At 42.3% G+C, this 22,311-nt stretch overlaps 1 protein-coding gene and 1 pseudogene across 1 annotated transcript in view; one reads left to right on the top strand and one right to left on the bottom strand.

Moving 5' to 3' along the window:
* LOC148454310 (uncharacterized) overlaps positions 1 to 22,311 on the top strand; it is a 62,299-nt pseudogene that overhangs the window by 8,916 nt on the left and 31,072 nt on the right.
* LOC148454311 (uncharacterized) overlaps positions 1 to 22,311 on the bottom strand; it is a 64,294-nt gene that overhangs the window by 39,280 nt on the left and 2,703 nt on the right. The window contains exons 3-4 of the mRNA XM_088461067.1: positions 21,930 to 22,235; positions 21,267 to 21,761 (exon numbers count right to left, since the gene is read on the bottom strand). Coding sequence (XP_088317193.1) covers positions 21,267 to 21,761; positions 21,930 to 22,235 — 801 coding nt within the window. The remainder of the gene's footprint in view (positions 1 to 21,266; positions 21,762 to 21,929; positions 22,236 to 22,311) is intronic.

Here is a 22,311-nt window from a genome sequence, read left to right as displayed (position 1 = left end):
TGTGGTCTATATCATACCCCAGCTAATGACACAAAATATGGCCTGAAACTTCTAAATTTTGTTGGAGAAATTGTGGATCCGAGGGCACACTTGTGCATATTTTTTGGTCTTTTCCTTTCCTGAGCTCTCTTTGGTCAGATGTTTTTAAGATAATTACTCAGGTCACCTCGGAGACTCTACCACAACTCCCAGAAATTGCTTCTTTACTGTATTTCCCTCCTTCAGTACAAGCCCACAACAAATATGTTATTGGGCATATTTTTATTGCCACAAGAGCGGTGATAGCACAATATTGGAAAATATCTGTTCCTCCTCTTTTATTGAAAATAAGGTCCAGTGTGAAAAGACGTTTTGAAATAGAAACTTTTGGCCTTAAATACTTCACTTCTACCTCATCCCCTCTGATTAAATAGTGCTCATGGTCTGATTTCTATGAATCTAAAGCTGTCCATCCACTATACAATTTTCTGTCAGATATCTGTCTTATCTGGCTGGTTGGAATGAAAACCTGGTAATGTATGGGAGCAAATGACAATCGTCCATTTGCTCACATAAACTGGAAAATAGCCAAAAATAGTTGTTTAGACAAATTGGTAAAAACACATAAATTTAACCAATATGAACATTTTTTTTTTGTCCTTTTTTCAGTATTTAAAACCATATAATCGACTGTCATTTGCTCCCATGTGTCTGTGCTATATAAAGTGCTTCTCAGTATGTCTGTGCTATATAAAGTGCTTCTCAGTGTGTCTGTGCTATATAAAGTGCTTCTCGGTATGTCTGTGCTATATAAAGTGCTTCTCAGTGTGTCTGTGCTATATAACGTGCTTCTCAGTGTGTCTGCGCTATATAAAGTGCTTCTCAGTGTGTCTGTGCTATATAAAGTGCTTCTCAGTATGTCTGTGCTATATAAAGTGCTTCTCAGTATGTCTGTGCTATATAAAGTACTGCTTAGTATGTCTGTGCTATATAAAGTGCTTCTCAGTGTGTCTGTGCTATATAACGTGCTTCTCAGTGTGTCTGTGCTATATAAAGTGCTGCTCAGTATGTCTGTGCTATATAAAGTGCTTCTCAGTATATCTGTGCTATATAAAGTGCTTCTCAGTGTGTCTGTGCTATATAAAGTACTGCTTAGTATGTCTTTGCTATATAAAGTGCTTTTCATTTTGTCTGTACTATATACAGTGCTTCTCAGTGTGTCTGTGCTATATAAAGTGCTTCTCGGTATGTCTGTGCTATATAAAGTGCTTCTCAGTGTGTCTGTGCTATATAACGTGCTTCTCAGTGTGTCTGCGCTATATAACGTGCTTCTCAGTATGTCTGTGCTATATAAAGTGCTTCTCAGTATGTCTGTGCTATATAAAGAGCTTCTCAGTATGTCTGCTATATAATGTGCTTCTCAGTATGTCTGTGCTATATAATGTGCTTCTCAGTGTGTCTGTGCTATACAATGTGCTTCTCAGTGTGTCTGTGCTATATAAAGTGCTTCTCAGTATATCTGTGCTATATAAAGTGCTTCTCAGTGTGTCTGTGCTATATAAAGAGCTTCTCAGTATGTCTGCTATATAAAGTGCTTCTCAGTGTGTCTGTGCTATATAAAGTGCTTCTCAGTGTGTCTGTGCTATATAAAGTGCTTCTCAGTGTATCTGTGCTATATAAAGCTCTTCTCAGTGTGTCTGTGCTATATAAAGTGCTTCTCAGTATGTCTGTGCTATATAAAGAGCTTCTCAGTATGTCTGTGATATATAAAGTGCTTCTCTGTATGTCTGTGCTATATAAAGTGCTTCTCACTGTGTCTGTGCTATATAAAGTGCTTCTCAGTATGTCTGTGCTATATAAAGTGCTTCTCACTGTGTCTGTGCTATATAAAGTGCTTCTCGGTATGTCTGTGCTATATAAAGAACTGTGAGCAATAATACACAAGTGGGAGTCAGAATTCAAAATTCCTCTAACGGATGAGGATTGGATTTCATTATTCTCAAATGTTTTTAAAATGTCCAAATTTCTAAATCACACTGAAATGATATTTAAATTAATGTGTGGTCTATATCATACCCCAGCTAATGACACAAAATATGGCCTGAAACTTCTAAATTTTGTTGGAGAAATTGTGGATCCGAGGGCACACTTGTGCATATTTTTTGGTCTTGTCCTTTCCTGAGCTCTCTTTGGTCAGATGTTTTTAAGTTAATTACTCAGGTCACCTCGGAGACTCTACCACAACTCCCAGAAATTGCTTCTTTACTGTATTTCCCTCCTTCAGTACAAGCCCACAACAAATATGTTATTGGGCATATTTTTATTGCCACAAGAGCGGTGATAGCACAATATTGGAAAATATCTGATCCTCCTCTTTTATTGAAAATAAGGTCCAGTGTGAAAAGACGTTTTGAAATAGAAACCTTTAGCCTTAAATACTCCACTTCTACCTCATCCCCTCTGATTAAATAGTGCTCATGGTCTGATTTCTATGAATCTAAAGCTGGCCATCCACTATACAATTTTCTGTCAGATATCTGGCTGGTTGGAATGAAAACCTGGTAATGTATGGGAGCAAATGACAATCGTCCATTTGCTAACATACACTGGAAAATAGCCAAAAATAGTTGTTTAGACAAATTGGTTACTACACATAAATTTAACCAATTTGAACATTTTTTTTTGTCCTTTTTTCAGTGTTTAAAACCTTATGATCGACTGTCATTTGCTCCCATACATTACCAGGTTTTCATTCCAATCAGCCAGATTGGACAGATATCCGATAGAAAATTGTATAGTGGATGGCCAGCTTCGAGGGTTCGAGGGTTTCATCTTAAATCTACTTAAATCTCCTTGGTAACTTTAAATTTATGAGCATTTTCCTTGATGTTTGATTATTATTCCCTTTTTATGTATGTTTGTTTATTTGAACTGTCTTTTTTTATAAAAAAATATTTTATTTTGTGATATATTTTGTTTTGTAGATTGTGGAATTATATTACTATATATATTTGTACATGGTTCTTTATGATCGGTATTGTAAACAAACTTTTCTATAATAAAAATGATTTGAAGTGGGGAGCCGGTATCCAGATTACTGGTACTAGACATTCAAATTTGGATGCGGCACATAAAGAAGGCAAAGCCTATATGAGAGCTTTTAGCATCTGTCACCAATTAGACATTGTTGTTGCGTCTTTTCCATTGAAATTAGTGTATTGTAGCTGTAGAATTTCTGGCTAACTGCAGAATGCGATCAGAAGTCTATTCTGTAAGTTTTGTTACTTTCATCTGGAGAATACAAAAAAAAAATGACAAAAAACTGTGGAATAATAATACAGTTATTGTATTTCCAGCAGATGGACGCACAAGCAGGAATGACTTGGAGGGACATCTCATCTTGTCTACAGATATTAAAGTAGAAGACATCACACAGGAATCTCCAGGAGATAATCCCGTTATGTTAAATACACATCCAGTACCTCACAGTGCAGCTATATTATCTGATCCCTCTAATCACGAGGACTGTTCTAATACGCCAATTTTTGTTATACATAGTGCAGCTCATACACCTATTAAAATATTTCCCTGTTCTGAGTGTGGGAAATGTTTTACACAGAAATCCGCTCTTGTTACACATCAGAGAAGTCACACAGGTGAGAAACCATTTCCATGCTCTGAGTGTGGGAAATGTTTTAGAAACAAATCGGGTCTTAATGTACACGAGAGAACTCACACAGGTGAGAGGCTATTTCCATGCTCTGAGTGTGGGAAATGTTTTACAAACAAATCACATCTTGTTACACATCAGAGATGTCACACAGGTGAGAAACCATTTCCATGTTCTGAGTGTGGGAAATGTTTTACACAGAATTCAGCATTTGTTAGACATAAGAGAAATCACACTGGTGAGAGGCCATTTCCATGTTCTGAGTGTGGGAAATGGTTTACATATAAATCAGATTTTGTTACACATAAGAGATGTCACACAGGGGAGAAACCATTTTCATGCTCGGAGTGTGGAAAATGTTTTATACAGAAGTCACATCTTGGTAGACATCAGCTGTCACACAGGTGAAAAGCTTTTCTATGAGCTGATACAAAACAGGGTTGTAGCAACACTCCAGTCACCCAGTATTTTAACATTTTAAGTTAGCCTTCTGCAGATATTTCGGATGTGTGTCACTGATCTAAAAAGAGGGGGGATGTGCCGCACTAGGGAAATCAAAAACAACAATAAATAATTCATATAGGACTTGATAAAGATGCATTAAAATAAATGTATAGTATTTAATATGAACACTCCCAGGAGCTGTGCCGTCAGGAGGAGATCTTGATGTTCTAACTGAATTCGCTCCACCGAGATGGTTTAAACCAGGGGTCAGGGAACTGTTTTACCTTTTACCCCAAAATCTATTTAGCTATGCCGATGTTACCCCCTTGATTTGAAAGGAAGGAAATCCAATTGTAGTACCCACATATAATGCCCCTGTAGCAGTGCCCCCATAGTTATGCCCCTGTAGCAGTGCCCCCATAGTTATGCCCCTGTAGCAGTGCCCCATAGTTATGCCCCTGTAGCAGTGCCCCCATAGTTATGCCCCTGTAGTGCCGCTTGTACAAAAAAAAAAAAAACACCTTAATCCCCGCTCCTGCGTCCGCCGCAGTCCTGTTCGCTCAGCTGCTCCTCGGAACTATGGGAGAGACGACATGACGTCTCTCCCATAGTGCGCATGGAGAGAGGCGGAAGCTGGAGTTCAGAAGAGAACTCCGGCTAACGCGGCGCCCGCTAGTAATAACATCTCAGCGGGCGTCCGGCTTAGAGCCTCCCTGCGGTGCCGGGCTGGAGGTCACTGACGCCGGGTGTAGCGGGTGCGCCGCTGCACCCGGCGCCAATGACCTCCATTCCCGGGGGTGATGGATGGACAGCCGTGCATGCAATGATTCATATGCATACCTGGCTGTCTGTCCATTACCCCCAGGAATTTCAGTTTTACCCCAAGTGGGGTAATTTACCCCTGTTCCCCGGCCACTGGTTTAAACGAATCAATCAAACTCTGATATCTCTGTCCAGATTGACAAGAACCCCTTCACCTAGTCCTACCGACCACCTAGATATTTGTTATACTCCTTTGTATGACTCCACTTATGTGATTTTCTACCTTTTTGTTTATTCGTGTGTATATATATATATATATATATATATGTATGTTTATGTATTAGGGGTGAGCGGGTTCGGTTCTACACGGTTCCGTTCGGGTGTTTTTACCGAATCTTATTGGCTATCCAAAACTCGTGACACCTGAAACCCAATAAGATTCGGTAAAAACACCCGAACGGAACCGAGTAGAACCGAACCCGCTCACTATATATATATATATATATATATATAATTAGTGGTGATAGGGGTTGTCTCTCACCTGAATTACAAAGAACGGAAAATAGAAAGCGTTGCCACACAGTTAATATAGAATTTTTTTTTGTAATTTGATTCTTATAGATATTGCCAGCTATTTTAGCACATATTATTGATCAATATTTATGAACAGATATAGATACAGCAATAATTAAAACAAATTTCTGAGAATTACTAAAAATTATGACTTATTTGTATTGTACCTTCATTTATAAATACACCTAAACTCAGGCGGCCACATGTATCCCTTATTCTGATGAAAGAAACACCCCTAGCATACTGTAACTTCTGGGTAATGGTCACAGCTTTGTTAAATGTATCCACAGTGTTAATTGCAACTTTGTGTTACAATGATTAGTATTTGTTACCCTAGTTGTTTCTCACTTAGCAACATGACAAGAAACGGATACTCGTGTGTCAGTGTGTTTTGACACTACAGGATTTCTCTGCTGTGTTTAGTAATACAGTTCTCCACAGTCAATTTCAGAACATGGTTTTTAAACTTTCTTTTTATATAGGTCCTTTCAACACAGGAGATTTGACGGTGGAAAAAAATCAAGTCCTTAGTATCCAATAGCTTGTATTCTCACAACACGTATTTTTCCTTCTGATCTAAATAGCACTGTTATACAGCTGTCTGTATTTAATTAGATCTAGGGAGATACAACATTATATCCTCATAATGCTACTTATATTACACCAGTCAGACAGACTTTCCAGCTGTTTCCAAACGTCTCCTGTAACAGTTTACCTGCATATAAATCTGCACTAAATTTAAAACGTAGCTTTTTAGGCTGAATAAAACCAATGGAGACTCAGTCATAGGAAGTTAATCCTGCTAACAAACGAGTCCTTAGTACTCGTTAAAAAGTACATGCATACTTTTTTTTTAAAAAATCATGGCCATGAAAAAATTTTTATTTACCGTATCTTCCTTCACCGTCCGCTCTGTACCCTCTGTATTCCGGCTGCTTCCACAGTTTTGACAGCCGGACCTCCTGGGGACAGGGAGTCCCAGGGACGTGAAATATGGCCAGCTGGTATTTTAGTGGCAAATGGGATAATCTGTATATTGTGCCACTTGTATGTTCTCTCTCCCCTCTCCTCACTGTCGGCTGCGTATCCTCTGAAGCTATGCGCTTTGCGGCTGCTTTACAATTTGGACAGCCGGACCACAGAGGGAGACGGGATCTAAAAGTCTTGAGTGCGGTCAGCTGGTATCTCCGTAGCAGATAAATAGTAAGCATAAAAACGCGTTTCTCCGCCTCTGCCAAATGTTGGTGGCTTCCTCAGCATTAATTGCCCACATTCTGGTGGAATCAGCTTCCTCCAAGGGAGGCTGGAGTGAAACCTGTGCGTTCTGCATTAGCAGTGTAGGTGTGGAAATCCAGGTTTTCACATTCACACAGACCCAGTTGGAGCACAGGAAGCGTTGAATACTCCCACACACCTGAAGCTCCTTGCTCCTGATGCCGGACAAACTGCCCAGGCGATAGGCCCGGGTGGTGGTTAACATTAGGGTGCCAGGACCTGGAAGGTCCACAGATATTGTAACTGCTGACGCTTAAGCACATGGAGCGCTGGGACATTTTTTATGTTTATTTGCTTATTTTCTGTAATGTGAGGGAACTGGTGATTTCGGCGAGCATCAGCGGAGTGAGCGCTGAACCCAGGACTGCAGTCGGAGACATTGGGGACGCAGGAAAGGTGGCTCCCCACAGGCCGCTGACGGAGGGGAACCACGTGACAGTCTGTATCTCCGGCGGTGGAGACCTGCTGGAGGCCGCTGTTGTGATGAACCAGGTAAACTGCTTCCCCCACTAGACCACCGAGACATTGCGGTATCTTGGCAGCCAGGGACGGTAATGGCGGCGCCCATGTATATGTCAGTGCGCCCGGTGGATCCATACAGCCTAGGGGAGGTATGCACTTCTCCACGACCCCAGACGCTGGTCCAGAGTCGAGATTTCCAGCGTCTGGGTTGCTCCTCCCTGTATATGAGACAGCCAGAGACCACTCTCGGGTGCTCTCTGTGACTATGAATCTCAGGAGGTTTGGTCAGTCTCCCTGTATACCTCTTAGGTGGCCAGGTTATACAGAGCTTGATATCCTACTTGGCCTTGTGTGCTGTTTTTAGTTGACTAAGAGCTTATTACATATATATATTATATATTTTTGCATTGCATGTGACTTGTGAAATCTGCATGTTAAACTGTCTTTTTCTCGAATGACTCAGTTATAGCTATCACTGCTGTTTCTCAAACCCTCTGCTACAGGTGTGTGGGTTATTTGGGGTGTGAAACACTGTCACATTGTATTATATTACTTTGCATAACATTAAGGATATTGTTATGTCCAAAGAAAGTGAGAAGCAGGAGGTGAAAGCCCCTTTGCTGGTTTCATGTATGGCCTGAAAGGCGGGGTTATCTCAGGATTTCAAACAGAATGGATTATGTGGTCACTGATACAAGGAGTCAAATCTACCAGCTTCTGGTCAGGAACCCCCATGGGCTTCCTTCTCCCAGTTAATGGTACAGGTTGTGGACCGGTTATCTGCTCCTACGCCGGCCCCTACTATGGGGTACGCTCAGCAGCATGTTTATGCCTCCTATGCATCTTTCCTGGAGGGACATTTATGCCCACTCAGGTCAGAGTATGGCTTCATCCCCTGCTCTGTTGCAGCAAGCGCTGCAAGCAGCTAGGCTTGTACAGCCTAAAACCAGAAAGCAGTCTGCTTCCTCCTATACTCTATGGAATCCTACCTATCCATAAACCTCTAAAGTCGCTGTTTAGCGTTGCACACGATAATAATTGTAGACCAGTCAAATTGTGGGTCCAAAGCACAAAAGTGATATTATTCAACAAAAAGAAATAATACACGCTTTGATCTAGACAATGAGCGCAAGTACAATTATCATACAAGGTTACAGCCAAATACATACGCTGGCACCCTGGTAGCAGGTCCCAGCCGATCAATCCTGACGGCTGTGGTCATCAAACGGGTAATGACTGCTGACCTAGCCATTGCGCAAACATATATACTCTTCCAAGGTGTATCAACACAATGGGGACAGATAAACACTATTCCATTGGTTCTTATTCCAGCTTGATCTTGTCATTGGACAGTTCATATAGTGTCATTAGGGGGATGGCTTGGTCTTGGAGCTGTTTCTTTGTGTCGTTTTACCGCTGCATAATTAATTAAAAGTAACCCCTTTAATGCATACATACATTTCCCACTCTAATTTCATACGATGATCCATATTTCGGGAACAGACTATGCGGCTTCCTCGTTGTCAGAACCGGAAGCGTGCAAAGGAACAGAGCATCAGTTGGATACTAAACATGATATGTTTACATTGCTCTATGCCTTAGATATCAAATATATGCATTTGATATTATAACTTATATTTCTAACATAAACCATATTGTGCAGGGACCCTTTATCAATGTAAATATGTGTATATGATTGTGGTCGCTAATGTGTGTCTGTATTTAAAACTGAGTATAAGGCCATCAATGTGTATATACTTAAGTAAGATCATGCGCATCCACATGTACTTAAATGGGTATATAGGCACCTATCAATGTGTTTTTATATTTATATGAGAGTATGCGTTGTGCGTCTATAGTGCAAAAAGATACACAATGTGTTGGGGAAGTGTACAGCGCAAGTTTGCGCTGTACATGATTATGTTAACAATTGCTACGGTGCAAACGTGCGTTCGCATAATAGCGTCTGTGAGATCGTCTATGTGTGCATCTATAGTAAAGTGTGCGTCAGTAAGGTTAAGGGGAACGCAATTCTGCACACTGGATTGCACAGTCGCAGAGTATCGTCCAATTTGCTCTTAATACAACCATTGATGATGTGATCGGCAGATAAAAATCTGCAAATGATCACAACCATTTATTCAACTTCAACAGTCCACCCTTTGATAGCCAATTCACATGCTACCACAACCTGTCTTTAAATCAGTTTAGCCATGCATGAAAATATACCGTTTAACGTTACTATGGTATGACACAGTCTGGTCATTTGAACCATCAAAATAATGCGTCTCCAGGAGGGTAGAACAACCCTTATACGGCATCTGCGGATCCATAAGGGATCATTGGCAGGATGTGGGAACTTATTTAACCTAAAAAGGAAGTTTGGAAGGGGGAATTGGGACAGCATTATCTAGGGTGTTTTAAATAACATCAACAATATATTTATGCATAGCCAAACAAATCTAGATTACATTGTCATACAGTACATTCTAATTCAGGGTTGTAATACAGTTCTTCCTTAACCTCGGTATCCATATCATCGCTGCTCACCACTATCATCTCAATTGATGGGGCCCTCCCTGATGGAGGCACTGATGAGGACATCACTACCTCTGACGTGGGTGGAGCTGCATGTGTGTGTGATGGTGGAAGATTTAACATTTGGGCTGCAAGGGAAATGGCGGACATAACAACAGGTTCATCATCTGCATTATAAACATTTTCCTTATAGTTACTCAGGATAGGGTACAAGTTGCTTATTATAATTTTATGATTTTTAAATTTGGCTGTACCTTCACCGTCATCCGCATAAGGTGGTGGAGGTGCACCTGCACCACCAGCATTACTCTTGATAATGCTACCTTGCTGTGCGTGCGCGCTTCCTGGCGTCACACCGATGCCGCTATTCTGCATTGCGTGTATGCTTCCCTGCGTCGTGGCCACAGCGCAAGTTTGCGCCGTGTGCACACTGCTAAGCCATGTGTTGCCCTCATGCTGCCACAACTTAAAACAATCATTATTTTCTACTCTTTTACTCAGGGATTTCACCATACAGATACCATCCCTCACATTGTTCAATATCTCCACATCAAAACTTCCAACTCTAGGAAAAGGTTTAACACACTTCCTGGTCATCTTAACCCATACATCGCAATGTGCAACTGCATCTGCACCGTGCTTTGTATACATTATATGTCTTGCCGACCCCATCGGCCCTCTCAAAAGCAACGCATCATCGACCATTCCCAAGGACTGTAACTCCCATCTGGGAAAAACGTCTAAAACAGCTTAGGTAATGTGGACCGGTAAACAATTAAAAGCTAACGTTTACGCACTCCTTTCCCACTGTACACACTCAGCTAGTGTACAACAGGAAGATTTGGATAGTCAAACACAAAGTAACCCTATCCTTGAGAGAACACACAGTACCTCTACAAACAAATAATCCCTTCTCGGATACTTTCCATTGCTAGCATGTAAGAGTTCCAATAACCCCTCCCCTTTTCAGTGATTTCACCCACTGCTACTCAATTCACAATCACGATATGCCACAACCGTGCGGTTCAATTACAAATCTCAACAACCCTAACTGATCGCTGAACTTTACAATCACACTGAGAGCCGAACGAAACCCACCCTGTTTTCTATTCAAGGTACAAAATCACTGTCCTTGCTGCAATACACCTGCCGTGTGTACAAATCTAGGGAACACACAGTACCGCCTAGAAGTTAAATAGGGAATACAAAGTATCGCCTATTTCCACAACACAATATACGTATATCAAACACTCATTCGGCGCAGAATAGAAACACTTTATCCCAGGTATAGCAGTATGATTAGAAGACTTAGAACAATGTAATCACGCTAACAATACAACAGTGCAAATTAAAACAATTTGTTTGACCAAGCAGCAGCACTCCCGGAAACACGTGTACGCTATTGTGCTAATTACCCTCTAACGCAAAAACTTTAAACAATGAAAGAAAACAACTTTTCCTCCTTTGTCCCTAGATTCTAATCACCGCTCCTTGACCTCCAACGATATATGGACAACGGTCTCTCAGCAACCAAGTGGTAGCAGGTTTTCAAAGGCATATGCGTCTTTGCCTGCTTATGGTGCCTTATCCACCCTTTTGGTGAGGGACTGCTAACCGTGTGTTTATCGTGTAAGTAGTAGCGTGATCTCACTTGACGAAGCCCCCAACTACTGAATCCTACATATCTCTAAACCTCTACAGTTGCTGTTTAGCGTTGCACACAATAATAATTGCAGACCAGCCCATTTGTGGTCCAAAGTACAAAAAGTTATATTATTCAACAAAAAGAAATACACGCTTTGATCTAGACAATGAGCGTAAATACAATTATCATATAAGGTTACAGCCAAATACATACGCTTGCGCCCTGATACCAGGTCCCAGCCGATCAATCCAGACGTCTGTGGTCATCAAACAGGTAACGACTACTGGCCTAGTCCATTGCGCAAACATGTATACTCTTACAAGATGTATCAACATGACAAACGCTGTTCTGTTCTCCAGCTGTTCTGGAATTGAGCCCAGTGTCTAAAAGCACAAGCCCTCTGCCAACTACTGTGCAGTACCTGGTGTATGGTGAGGGACCAGTGCCAATCAGCTATCATCTATGAGGTGTGGCAGCAGCATATCAATGCATACAGAGCAGTAGGTGGTTCCAGGTGGTGACGTAGATGCCTGGGAGAAGCGTCTCCAAGCACTGATGTAGTTTAGTGGCAGCATGTTACCTGTCCATGGCACAGTGGGCAGAGTCAGTAACAGGTGGTTAATGATGGTAAGAGGGAATCCCTAATACTCCAAGATCCAGTCTGATCAAGGTAATCTGTGATCACTTGGTGAGTGGAGGTCATCTGGTCACAGACACAGATATCGGTGGCATAGCATATGGTCTCACTGTATGGTAATGCACTTATTTTCTCAATGATTATATGAGAGTGATGTATAATATGTAACTTTCCCAGCTCCCTCACCTCTCTGGACTCCAAATACTTGTCTTCATAAATTATATCAACTGTGTCTCCAAGACTTCCCAATTTTTGAAACAGAAAAAAAACAGAGAGCATCTTGTGAAGTCATTTTATTATAAAAAAGTACACAAAATCATACCAATCATATATAAAATACAAAACAATAACAGCATACAATAAGTCTTTGTTAGTCTGCCTACCATATTTAGGCTATTGCAAGCACATAAAGAATATAAACCAGTACAATGTTATACCCTGGGACTTTGGTTATACTATGCTGCCTCTGCCAGCCAACCTCTGGAAAGTAGCTTGTTGTAATAGAGAATCACCCTCACCTACCGACTCATTTCAACCACTATTGTAATGGTCAAAGCTTTGACAACTAGCATAGTGGGTGAAACGCGTTGGGTTCTTTTTTACAAATATTAGGCCTTCATTGGAGATTTCCTATTTGCTATTCAAGGGGGTAGACATGACTCTAGCTTAATACAGTCAAACAGTACATCTTACACAATGAATGGACAATTCTTATTGTAGTGCAACTATGGTGCTGAGTGTGTTTAACAGTAAATAGAACTGAAGCAATTAATTTTTTTTCATAACCAGACCAAAAGCCATCAGGTTCCTGTATCCAAGGTCCTCTCAGCACCAATTATTGTGTCCAATATGTAAATGACCAGAGATGTCATCAATTAAACAAATATCCTTCACTTTCTGAATCAGGTACAAAGAGGTGAGAGAGGTTCTATGTACTAACCAGGGGAAATAATCTGATCACCCTGAGGACTGAAGAATTACAGAAAAGAGCATAAACTCTGCTTTATTACTGTCATCTCTTCCTTTATCTCTCTAATAATACAGCTCATCCCCTATTTATGTATTATATCATTGGTGAGAAGACCCCAGGACTATGGTTATTATGTGCCATGTGTGTGTGCACGTTCTTATCTCATGTGTATTCATGTCCCTGCACATCTGCTTTTCTATACAGCTGGAAGGTAGAAAATAAGCCCCAATTACAGGATAGACTGAGGCTCAACCTGCACCACTAATAAGCACGTCTATAATATGGTGTTATAATTTTTATTATTATTTTGATTTATTTTATTTAGAGATTCATATAGTATTATGTATTTTATTTTTTCTTTATTAACTCATCTATATAGACATTATATCTAACCAAATAACCTTTAACCAAGTACTTGAATTGTTGTTCCCTTTCATATGCACTAATTATTGATTGACATAAGACAGGTGTTGACCTGCAAGTGTCTGATTAATGAAATAGGGTATAAATAGGGTATACTCATGTCAGTGCCATTCATGCTGCCTTTGTGATAAAGCTGCTGTTTGCAGTGAAACGCGTTAAAGGATTACAGACACACCTCTGTCACACTGCCGCTTGGCTCTCCAGCTTTGGAAACCCTTCACCTATGGATTCCACCTATATCAATTTCCAGAGTCTGCACTGGGACTACTTTTCCCTGTGGCCGTCTCCAGCTGTGAATCAGCCTGGCTTGCCAGGTTTGACGCCGCATCACCTCTCAGGAGCGAGCCACTAACACTACTGGGGCACTCACAGCTAACACTACTAGCCCGTGATACACAGCGCTGAACCCGCCTGACGCCAGGATTCATCAGCCGCTATTCTCCACACTCACCTGTGCCTGCACTGGGACTACCGCCATATCCAAGGCACCCTCCTGCCGCGATTCAGCCATTCACATCTAGGCTGACAACGCGACTCAGACTTGGAGAGTGCATTTTTTAAGCGGCTTAAACAGATAAACCTTAGATAAATTGCTCTTTAATAATTATAAGAACATTTGATGTGCAATATGGGTAAAGTTAATCATATAAGCTGAATATATATTGATGCAGTATCATGAAAAAACAAATGAAATATATATAGATATAAGGCCGGCAGGTGTAGGTGTTAGCCTAGAGCACACAAAAGAGCAAAACCAGACAACAAGCAATCAATACAGATGACCGTACATAGGAAGGGGGGGTGTAGCTTACATGGACAGTTGTGCACTGTGGGGGAGCAGGTTGGGGAGGGAAATTATGGCCAAAATAAGGTGCTAGCATAAAGACCTCGTGGGTTAAGTCAATGACTGATGCTGCAGGGTCTCGATGGTGAGCTCCTGAGTATCCTTGGTGATTATAGGTGGTATATGAAAAGAAAGGAGAAAGGTGCGCTTTTCCTGTAATTGTTGGGGTGTGTTTGTCTACCTCCTTGAAGAAGCCAGAATACTGCCTAAATGTGTTGGAGACACCCCAGTTCTCTAACACTCTCCCTGCATACCCCTCAGCGCCCCTTCCCGCACCACGGGATCGTGCCACCTCCTCACCACCTCCCTGCAGCTGAAGACCCCGGTTGCGACCACACAAGCCAAGCCTTGGCCAGAACCACCGTGGCACCACCAACTACCGGTGTCCTCTGCCAGACCCACCTCTCACCGTACCCAGAGGCGCACCCCGACCACCGGTCAAACAAACCCCACAGACTGGCCCCAGGTTGCAGACCAGCCATCGCACGTGGGCACCGACAGCAGAAGACACATCAGTGTGCTCACCCCAAGGGTGCCAAGATCCACAGGCTAGACCAGCGTGCCTTCGGAGGAAGGAACCCGTCCCCATTGCCAGCTTCGCGCTCTGGACTGCAGCCACCAGCAGGCCTAGGGGACCAAGCACCCAGCATACGACGTGGGCATTGCACACCCGCTGAACACAACCCACCGGTCTGGCAAGCTCCCGCAGGGCACACAGTGCCTTCCACGGTCCGACGACCCACCAGCGCAGAACATCAAAGCATCCACCGCACAACACCCATCTCTGCAAAACGGCCGCATCGATTACCTATGAACATACAAATCCTACCAGTAGGCAAGTACTTTGGGATTAATCTGCGCGCGGGACGCTGCCTGGGTACTCACATCTGACTTTCATTTCAGTTATGGCCAAAATAAGGTGCTAGCATAGTGACTATGTGGGTTAGGACAATGGCTGATGCTGCAGGGTCTCGATGTCTTATGAACTCCTGAGTGTCCTTGGTGATTATAGGCAGTATGTAGCTGCCGGCTAATGGTGATAGTAATCAGTGTCAGTACAATCCCCGGACATCTGCATTAGTAACGCTGTAAGGAAGCGTGACCACAGCTGTTAGAATAGGGAGAGGTCAACCATCAGCACTTACCATGTCCTCACCGGGTGGGCTCTCTGTTGTCATGTACCGGAGTGTGCGCCGTCTCCTTGGCAGATTGTCTGTGACTATGGGTCCTTCTGCAGTCTCCGCATCCTGGCTTTCAGAGGGAGGTCTGGTGGTTCAGTATTGTTAGGGCAATTCTGTAGAGTGGCCCAAGGCACTTCGGCCCGGTTTGGCCTTTCCAAGGGTTATGTCATACTGATCCGTGGTCTCTTATTTGTATTTCCTGGATCGAGTGGATATCATCTCCCATTGGTTCAATTGCCACCATGTGGGCATGGTTTGGTCTTGATTGTTGTGGGTCTTGATTGTTGTGATTGATGACAGGGATTGCATGTGGGGGAAAGTTGTGAGGATAAAACAAGGATATGATAAAAAGTTGCACATGTTGATACAGGAAAATAAATCTAAATTTACATATTAGTTTGACACAAATATTTTGTCCAGAAGATAAGTATATTTGCATATGTATTTCTAAAATTAAACTATCCATGATTTGTCTTCTGCTGAGTGGTCTGTATCGATATTATAATTCTTATGTGGGACTACAGTCACGTACTTATAGCTAGTGCATGCAGAATCTTGTTACCTGTCTCAATTTCAGATTTGATAACCTGATTAATGGATGGATAAGTGACAAGGTGGGCACTATTCTTATGATTGCCATATCTGGTGAAGCAGGTTCTATATCTTTAGAGTATAGTTTGTTTCGACCATTGGGTGTCATTGTGGATGATGTTGTTATCCATCTTATTTCGTATTTGCTTATCATCTTATTAAAGTCTCCTCCCCTCCAATTAGGTTATACTTTCTGGCTTTCTGGATTGCTATGTAAGTTATGAGGCTGGGATCCTGATTATATTTCACTGAAGTGCTGTGAGACGCTGTGTAACTCAAAACCTTTACTGATATCCTTCTGTGCTCTCCTATCCTTTGTGTCAGAGGTCTGGTGGTCTTACCCACATACTACATTCCACCCGGGCATTCTAGTAAATAGATAGTGCCCTTTGTGTCAGAGGTCTGGTGGTCTTACCCACATACTACATTCCACCCGGGCATTCTAGTAAATAGATAGTGCCCTTTGTGTCAGAGGTCTGGTGGTCTTACCCACATACTACATTCCACCCGGGCATTCTAGTAAATAGATAGTGCCCTTTGTGTCAGAGGTCTGGTGGTCTTACCCACGTACTGCATTCCACCCGGGCATTCTAGTAAATATAGTGCCCTTTGTGTCAGAGGACTGGTGGTCTTACCCACATACTGCATTCCACCCGGGCATTCTAATATAGTGCCCTTTGTGTCAGAGGACTAGTGGTCTTACCCACATACTACATTCCACCCGGGCATTCTAGTAAATAGATAATGCCCTTTGTGTCAGAGGTCTGGTGGTCTTACCCACATACTGCATTCCACCCGGGCATTCTAGTAAATATAGTGCCCTTTGTGTCAGAGGACTAGTGGTCTTACCCACATACTACATTCCACCCGGGCATTCTAGTAAATAGATAGTGCCCTTTGTGTCAGAGGTCTGGTGGTCTTACCCACATACTACATTCCACCCGGGCATTCTAGTAAATAGATAGTGCCCTTTGTGTCAGAGGTCTGGTGGTCTTACCCACATACTACATTCCACCCGGGCATTCTAGTAAATAGATAGTGCCCTTTGTGTCAGAGGACTAGTGGTCTTACCCACATACTGCATTCCACCCGGGCATTCTAGTAAATATAGTGCCCTTTGTGTCAGAGGACTAGTGGTCTTACCCACATACTACATTCCACCCGGGCATTCTAGTAAATAGATAGTGCCCTTTGTGTCACACGTCATGAAGTGTCAGATGCTAAAGTTCTCTCGTTACATTAGATATACAGTGTCACTGGTTGTGTTGTTTTTACATTTACCACAGTAACAGAAGCCCCTGGTTTTCCGTAGGTTAGTGACTGACGCTTGTTGGGAATTTCCTGGGTTTATGTGACTGTGAACCAGTCGTTTCCTGATATCAGGAGCCTTTCTGAGTATTACTGAGTCTCAGAGGTAGAATTGCTCTAAGTGTCTCATCCCTCCATTGTATGTTCCAATGTTTATTACATATTATTTTTATGCTGCGAGATTCCGCGTTGTTTTCCGTTAAGAAATAAACTGATTTGTTTATAGCATTTCTTGTTCCTTTGTTTTTATATTGTAGCAATGTTTCTCTTTCATTGTTATAGACTTCTTCATACGCTGTCTATATTATTGCTTTATATGTTTCTTCTCCATTAGTTGTTTCTGTTGCCTCTTGAAGTTATCTACCATGGAACAGTTTCTTCTTATACGGATAAACTGACCCTTTGGAATGTTGTCCAAACACTGTGGATGATGCTCCCTATATGCCAGGATAAAACTGTTCATGTCTGTGTGTAGGGGGTCTTTGTATCCTTCCTTCTTGTATATGTACAGCCAGATCTAGGAACGGTACCGTTGTTTTAAGGTATTGCGTGGTGAAGTGTAAATTTCTCGTGTTGCTGTTTAGTTGCGCAATGAATTCCTATTCTAGCAGCTGTGGTCACACGTTTCCTTACAGCGTTAATAATGCAGATGTCCAGGGATTGTACTGACACTAAAAACTATCACCACTAGCCGGCAGCGGTATGCAGTCAGGAAGCCGGCGGTCGATATGCCGACCGCCAGCTTCCTGACTCTCCCGGCATGGGACTGATAGGCTTCTAAATATCGACAAGTAGGAGATCGAGCGCACAATATTACATAAGATAACTTCAAATAAATAACCAATGGCTGCTTTCAAAACTAGGCGTGTGCTCTAAGCCTATATAAAACAGAAACAAATCTGAAAACTCGACAGCGCCAACAGATTATTACTTTAATATGGACATTTAATCAAATAAAAAACAATACATATAAAAATCAATACATATAAAATAACAATCGGCCGATGTTAAAAAATATATAAAAAACCCCAAAAGAGCAAAATGAACAAGGTATTATAGCTGTATTTTGATTTCAGCATAGAAAAGTTATTAAATCAGTGTTCTTTGCCTCTATAGACAACTTTATCCCTTCTGTTCCTTAAGTATAAGCAAAACTTTGATTATATTGCTGTAGAATGTCAGTCAAGCGGAGAGGAGAAAGGAATCATTAAGCTTGAAAAGATAGTTGATATCTATAGTATAATAAGCAAGCAGTCACGTCAGGCAAAAGGACAGCCCTTTTTAAATGCATGAATAACTTGGATTGTCAGCTGAAGGCAAATACGGTCATAAGCTTGTTAGATGTTAATCTGTGTCCGCATGGTTAGTTGGTATACGTATCACATGCAGTCAATACCTTACTCCATATCAGTGGCTATACAAGCGCTGACAGAAAATACTCCGCTGTAGTTTTAAACCCTGTACTCACAGTGCTCCCGGGAGGAAATTAAGTGGATCAATACTGGCCAGTAGATTGTAAAGCAGTCTCTTTACGCGTTTCTCCGCCTTCTTACACCTCAGCGGCTTCCTCAGAAGTAGGGGAGGAGAGGGGAGGGTTAGGATACTTACCAGGCGCCGTCGGGAATCTTCATCTGCCGGACTTCTGGCATTGGTATTTCATCCGCTTGTCTTAGGTCTGGCGGTAGGTCATACTGATTCTGCCGGCAGCTACATACCACCTATAATGGTTTAGATTTTGTTGAACTGCGCTTTTCTGCGTAGGCAGGCGGGAAGGTATGGTGTATTGGTGGTGGTAGTGTGGGAAGTTGTGGGGTGTGGGAAGTGCTGCGCCTTCATGCAGTAGTACCAGGTCCTGTTATTGGTAAATGAAAAGAAAGGAGAAAGGTGCGCTCTTCCTGTAATTGTGGAGGAGTGTTTGTCTTGGGATTGAGAATATGATGGGGGTGGTGGGTGATGTGGGTAAATGAAGAACCAGACAAAATGAAGGGGGCTACATCTTTTATTGAAGCAGTCACAATACTACTCCAATTGAGATCTCGGAGTTGAAAGGGGGTGGTGTGGGGGGAGAGATGTGGGGTGTGGGTGGTCCCTTTTGGGGGGCTCCTTGCTGTGCGGTTCAATGACTGGCACGCTTTCCCTGCTGGACCTTTGGTCGACAGTCTTCAGAGTTTCTGGTGGTGTGGTTGGGGAAATGAAAGTCAGATGTGAGTACCCAGGCAGCGTCCCGCGCGCAGATTAATCCCAAAGTACTTGCCTACTGGTAGGATTTGTATGTTCGTAGGTAATCGATGCGGCCGTTTTGCAGAGGTGGGTGTTGTGCGGTGGATGCTATGATGTTCTGCGCTGGTGGGTCATCGGACCGTGGAAGGCACTGTGTGCCCTGCGGGAGCTTGCCGGACCGGTGGGTTGTGTTCAGCGGGTGTGCAATGCCCACGTCGTATGCTGGGTGCTTGGTCCCCTAGGCCTGCTGGTGGCTGCAGTCCAGAGCGCTAAGCTGGCAATGGGGACGGGTTCCTTCCTCCGAAGGCACGCTGGTCTAGCCTGTGGATCTTGGCACCCTTGGGGTGAGCACACTGATGTGTCTTCTGCTGTCAGTGCCCACGTGCGATGGCTGGTCTGCAACCTGGGGCCAGTCTGTGGGGTTTGTTTGACCGGTGGTCGGGGTCGGTGTGCGCCTCTGGGTATGGTGAGAGGTGGGTCTGGCAGAGGACACCGGTAGCTGGTGGTGCCACGGCGGTTCTGGCCAAGGCTTGGCTTGTGTGGTCGCAACCGGGGTCTTCAGCTGCAGGGAGGTGGTGAGGAGGTGGCACGACCCCGTGGTGCGGGAAGGGGCGCTAAGAGGTATGCAGGGAGAGTGTTAGAGAACTGGGGTGTCTCCAACACATTTAGGCAGTATTCTGCCTTCTTCAAGGAGGTAGACAAACACACCCCAACAATTACAGGAAAAGCGCACCTTTCTCCTTTCTTTTCATATACCACCTATAATCACCAAGGATACTCAGGATCTCACCATCGAGACCCTGCAGCATCAGTCATTGACTTAACCCACGAGGTCTTTATGCTAGCACCTTATTTTGCCCATAATTTCCCTCCCCAACCTGCTCCCCACAATGCAAACTGTCCATGTAAACTACACACACCCCCTTCCCTATGTACAGTCATCTGTACTGTTTGTTTTCTTGGTGTCTGTTTTTGCTCTTTGGGGGGTTATAGGCTAACACCTACATCCGGCCTTATATAATATCAATATATATTTAATCTGTTTTTTCATGATACTGCATCAGTTTGTTTTCAGCTTATATGATTGACTTGACCCTTATTGCACATCAACTATTCTTATAAGTATTAGAGATCAATTGTATCTAATAAATAAAAATCCTTTTGTAGAGATGCCAGGTTGCAGTAATATATTTTATTGCATTCCTTCCTCCAGAATCACAATTACAGCATACAAGGTTCAACTGTTTAACCCACTAAAATGATAGCGATGATATATCAGGAAATAGTGGTCAGTTCTACTGATTCATTCAAACCCTCTGGGTGGATTGAATTCAGTTAGAACATCCAGATAAGCCCCTGTGAGAGTTCAAATTAAATAGTATAAATTATTAATTGCTCCTATATCAAACCCTATATTAATCATTTATTATTGTTCAGATTTCCCAAGCGCTGTACATCCCTCCGCTTGTATAGTAATGTCACACATCCCAATTATGTGCAGATAGAGAACTTAAAATTTTGAAATACTGTGTGACTGGAGTGTTCCTACAGCCCTGTTTTGTATCAGCTCATGGAAATGCTTTCTCTTGTGTGATATCTGATGTCTACCAAGATGTGACTTCTGTGTAAAACATTTCCCACACTCAGAGCATGAAAATGGTTTCTTACCTTTGTGATCTCTGATATGTAACAAGATGATCTTTCTGTGTATAACATTTTTCCACATTCTGGGCATGGAAATGGCTTCTCTGATGTATATCTAGAGCTGATTTATATGTAAAACATTTCCCACACTCAGAGCATGTAAATGGGCGCTCATCTCTGTGACTTCTCTCATGTATAAGAAGATCTGCTTTCTGTGTAAAACATTTACCACACTCAGAACATGGAAATGGTTTCTCACCTGTGTGATGTCTCTGATGTGTAACAAGATCTGATTTCTGTGTAAAACATTTCCCACACTCAGAACATAGAAATGGCCTCTCACCTGTGTGACTTCTCTGATGTATAACAAGATGTGATGTATTAGTAAAACATTTCCCACATTCAGAGCATGGAAATGGTTTCTCACCTGTCTGACTTCTCTGATGTCTAACAAGATTTGATTTATCAATAAAACATTTCCCACATTCAGAGCATGGAAATGGTTTCTCACCAGTGTGACATCTCTGATGTCTAACAAGAGATGATTTATCCGTAAAACATTTCTCACACACAGAACATGGAAATGGTTTCTCACCTGAGTGACTTCTCTGATGTCTAAAAAGAGCTGATTTCTGTATAAAACATTTCTCACACTCAGAACATGAAAATGGTTTCTCACCTGTGTGATAGCTCTGATGTGTAACAAGCTTTGATTTATAAGTAAAATATTTCCCACACTCAGAGCATTGAAATGGTTTCTCACTTGTGTGACTTCTCTGATGTGTTACAAGATTTGATTTCAGTGTAAAACATTTCCCACACATAGAACAGGGAAATATTTTATCAGGTGTATGAGCTGCACTATGTGTAACAAAACCTGAGGTATCAGGAGAACATTGGTCACAATTAGATGGATCAGATGATATATCTGCACTGTGAGGTACTGGATGTATATTTAGCATAACGGGATTATCTCCTGGAGATTCCTGTGTGATGTTATCTTCTATTTTAATATCTGTAGATAAGATGAGATCTTCCTCTAAGTCATTCCTGCTTGTGCGTCCATCTGCTGGAAATACAATAACTGTATTATTATTATTATTATTATTATTATTCAGAGCTCTTCATAAGGCTCACACATTTCA

This window comes from Taudactylus pleione, unplaced genomic scaffold, assembly GCF_031769625.1.
Source record: "Taudactylus pleione unplaced genomic scaffold, aTauple2 ptg001010l, whole genome shotgun sequence".
Classification (NCBI taxonomy): Eukaryota; Metazoa; Chordata; class Amphibia; order Anura; family Myobatrachidae; genus Taudactylus; species Taudactylus pleione.
Note: the sequence above shows the minus strand (reverse complement) of the source record. Positions and strands in the feature narration are given on the sequence as shown.